Source organism: Nicotiana attenuata, unplaced genomic scaffold (assembly GCF_001879085.1).
Source record: "Nicotiana attenuata strain UT unplaced genomic scaffold, NIATTr2, whole genome shotgun sequence".
NCBI lineage: Eukaryota > Viridiplantae > Streptophyta > Magnoliopsida > Solanales > Solanaceae > Nicotiana > Nicotiana attenuata.
The window spans coordinates 278663-282436 of NW_017670575.1; the positions used below are offsets into that span (position 1 = coordinate 278663).

General features: G+C 35.8%; 1 protein-coding gene across 1 annotated transcript; it reads right to left on the bottom strand.

Moving 5' to 3' along the window:
* Positions 1-176: 176 nt before the first annotated feature.
* On the bottom strand, positions 177-2643 carry LOC109241158 (trihelix transcription factor GT-2-like). Its single transcript, XM_019407881.1, has 2 exons — positions 2059-2643; positions 177-1328 (listed from the first exon to the last, which is right to left on the bottom strand). Exons 1-2 carry the CDS (start codon positions 2484-2486, stop codon positions 581-583), a joined length of 1176 nt encoding a protein of 391 aa, XP_019263426.1. The 5' UTR covers positions 2487-2643; the 3' UTR covers positions 177-580.
* Between the last annotated feature and the right edge of the window lie 1131 nt (positions 2644-3774).

The following is a 3774-nucleotide window of genomic DNA, read 5'->3' on the forward strand; positions in this document are numbered from 1 at the left end:
TGTGTTTCTTTGTATGAATTCAACTAATTTCTTTTGTTACCTGTAGTTTTTGTTGTGTGTTTAACGCTAAAGTAAATTGTAAACTTTCCATTTTTTCTGTATTCAAAATCGTCTCTGCTATAAATTATGAGAATTGAAAGTAGGACTGATAATGAAATCAGGACCATGTGAAAGTGTAAGGAAAGACCGGACGAACATTAATTCTTAAACCATGTGATGTAGTCATTCTTACTATAGAAAACGATCTGAGAATACAGGTCCACCCTGGAGAAACAATCTGACAAATTTATATAAACTACCCAGGAGAACTCTTGTTACCAAAATGCATTCAAGAACATGCAAAGATAGTAACTCTTTGACTTTGAATTCGAATCCCCTCAACCATTTCAAGGAACATCAGTACCCTCCACAGAAAGCCATCTAATTGGACGAGGTACGCTTACACCTATCATGACATTAACACAGCAGCAATAAGTTCATCGTGTTGGTTCGTCAAGGTGAAGTTCCGAATTTGGAGAACCTGATAATCATATGTACCCTTTAGTTCCATGCACATCCAGGAACAGCATTTGGGCAATATTTACTCTTCCGCCTTCTTGCTTTCTGCTTCACTCTTCACACAATCTCCAGTACCTTGGGTAAGTAGGTGGCTCTTATAAAGTATGTCCAATTCGCGGAAATAGGGGCATGATCTGTAGTTTCTTAGACATGCCTTTCCACTGTCTATTGTCCTTTTATAGTACTTGTTAATGTTCTCCCATTTTTCTTTACACTTTTTTGGAGTCCGGATGTAACCCTTCTTTGCCAATCCATCGGCTACTTCTTCCCACACAGATCCTTTAGCCCCTTTAAGAAACTTGTGATCTAAAGCAATTCGAATTGATACAAGGTCTTGCACTTCAGATTTTGGCCATCTCCTATTACAGGGATCAGATCTAACATCAGCTTCTTGACCATGAACTTCACCTTCATCTTTAACTCGGCTTGACATTTCTGATGATTTTGGAATCTGGAACTCATCACCCAACAGATTCTCGAGGAAAGAAATAAGGGCCAAGTTTCTAGATGTCTCTTCAGCTCTAACCTCCTCATCCCGCTTTGCCCTTTCTATCTCTTGCTGCTTCCAACCTTCTTCTCGTATGATTCTCTCATGTTCCTTCTTCTCTATCATATCTATTAATTGTTTGTGCATCTGCTCTTGCTTGTCCATCAGCCTCTTTACCATATCTTCAAGATATAATTTAAGACTCTTCCGTGTTTCCCTCTTCCTCTTCCTATTTAATCGTTCTTCAATTGCCTCTGATGATTCGCTGTCATCTGAAGATGAGCTGCATCCACGTAAATTCAAGTGCAAATCCTTTCATATCTTCAGAATTTTGTAAGAGACTAATTAATCTTTCCTAGAAAATCACTTATATTATTATAACAAATCGTTCTCATGCAATTATCTGGATTACTATAGGCAACATTATTCATCAGAACTATTTGGAGTATTTTGCTGGCATGACGAAAGAAAAAAATTGACCTTTGGCAGTAAGTTTGAAACATTTTGAAATACCGACAACTGTTAATTCCAAAGCAACCAACATCACTGTAAATTCAGGACCTCTTTAGCCAAAAACTGCTGCTTTCTTTCCCCTAAATGACATCAGCCAGCCAGCCATCCACTAAATACTGTAGCATCATTTAAACTGACTTCTAAGGTCTAAGCTAGGAACTTTTTTCTAAAATAAGTTTCATAAGGCTTAAATATAAAGCTTAGGGTTCTTTGACAGGAAAATAAAGAACCTGGCAATAACACTAAGTATTTTACTTTTGCTCCCTACACTTTATGCACTGAATATAATTAGCAACAAAAAACTATTGGAATTTAGAATGTTAAAACTATACTGTAACTACGAATCATCTAAGTTGCAAATGAATATTAAAAAAAAATAATACACTAAATGAAGAACTTTGCTCACATAATTTAATCCGATAAATAACACAAAGGCCGACATACCAAATAGCATAATAAGGCGATTATGGAAAATGCCGCTATTATTAAAATAAAAATACCTAAATTCAGCCTCCAAAATACGAGCTTGGGAGATCAAGTTGAAGCAATGAGCATCAAACACCGACTTCATTTGCTGAACTGCCGAGAATTCAAAGCCGCACTCCCTCGGTATGACTGTATTTGCATTTTGAGCAGAGAACTGATTAAAAAACCCTCCTAAATCACTGCTGCAGTTCATCAGAGTTTCGTCCATGTCACAGCTGGAGTCCACCATATCGACATAGCTACGGCCGTTTCCACACCGTACCGGACGGAGCTTACGGGCAGGGGAAACTGGAAGGTGGTCGATTTCCGGTGGAGGAGGAACAACGGAGGCTGGATGAGAATAAACGGCGTTAGTGGATACTGGAAAAGGAGTAAGGTTGTTGTCAGGGAAAGTAGTGACATCGTTTGATCGGTGACCGTCGCCGTCAGTAAGGATTTCCATTGGAGAAGGTAAAAAAATAAGATAAAAGCGGCGGCGGAAGGGGAAAAATGGAGGGCTGGTAAAAGCAGAGTAAAATGGGGTAAAAGAGAAAGGAATCACCGTATTGGCGAAATTTATTTATTTATTTTTGTTGTTTTTCTGGCTAATAGGTAATAGCTTGATTGGATGGTTGTTATATGTTGTATTGTTATTACAAAATAATGTTTGTTTTGTTTATTTAAAATTAATTGTATCGTATTGTTAAATGCATTGTTTCGGAACAACTAAAATCCCCATTTTATGAAACGACCGATTCGGTGTGGTGGGATCGTTTCCTATTTTCTTTTTCAATTATGCCCCTTACTTATTACTCTATAATTTTATTTTATCATTTAATTATTTTTTATTTTAACTCCAAATCTCCAACTTATTGACCTACTTTATCTTCTTCCATCTTTTCTATAGTTGATTTGCCCCATTCTTTTTATCCAAGTCTCTGTTCGATTCTTTGTCTCTTCCTTCGTTTTAATTTTTTTTTTTCTAATATTAGTTAATCTTTTTTTTTCCAGGTTTTTGCTCTTATTTCCAAGCTACGTAATTAATGATGAATTAGTAAAAAGATATTTTCTTAAATTATTTTTATATGTAATTTTTGATAATTTTTATTTAAAATAATTGGGGGTATTTTGGTGAATTTATCAATTACAGTACAGTAGGATACAATCAAACCAAACAACAAAAATGTTATTTAACAATAGCAAACGATATAATCTATTCAAATATTGTATTCATAAAACGATACAATACATTACAATACATTATAAAACAATGGGTAACAATGATCCAAATATAGTGTAAAGGTGCAACTCTCATTTATTACGTGTCAGATAGTTAGCCTCTTGCCAATCACACCAGCGGGTCAAAGGTCTCAGAGCACTTGCTACCTTTGAGAGCAAATTACACTAGATAGCAAAAATATAACTCGAGTTATATATTTTTTACAAAATGACCTCTTGGTCACTTAAATTTACACCTGATTGCCAACCCAGTAAAAAAATTTACAACTTTCATATTTGAACACCCCAATCAGTACATATATAAACTAATAAACACATTTGACCATTAACTGTGCTTATGTGGCAAGAGCACGTGTGACATGGACAAAGTGCGTGCAGCTCACAGAATTAGCGCGCGCGAGTACGATAATTTTCTAAAATCAAAAGAAAAAATAAATGAAAAAGAAAGGGCCACAGTCCATCCATTTCTTTACCATCACAACCTTTCCCCCCTTCTTCATCTACCATAAAAT

Excerpts from the sequence above, each read along its gene's own strand:
- LOC109241158 (XM_019407881.1), bottom strand. The coding sequence starts at position 2,486 with ATGGAAATCCTTACTGACGGCGACGGTCACCGATCAAACGATGTCACT. Across the intron at positions 1,329-2,058 it reads ATTTTGGAGGCTGAATTTAG|CTCATCTTCAGATGACAGCG; the intron begins GTATTTTTATTT and ends ACGTGGATGCAG.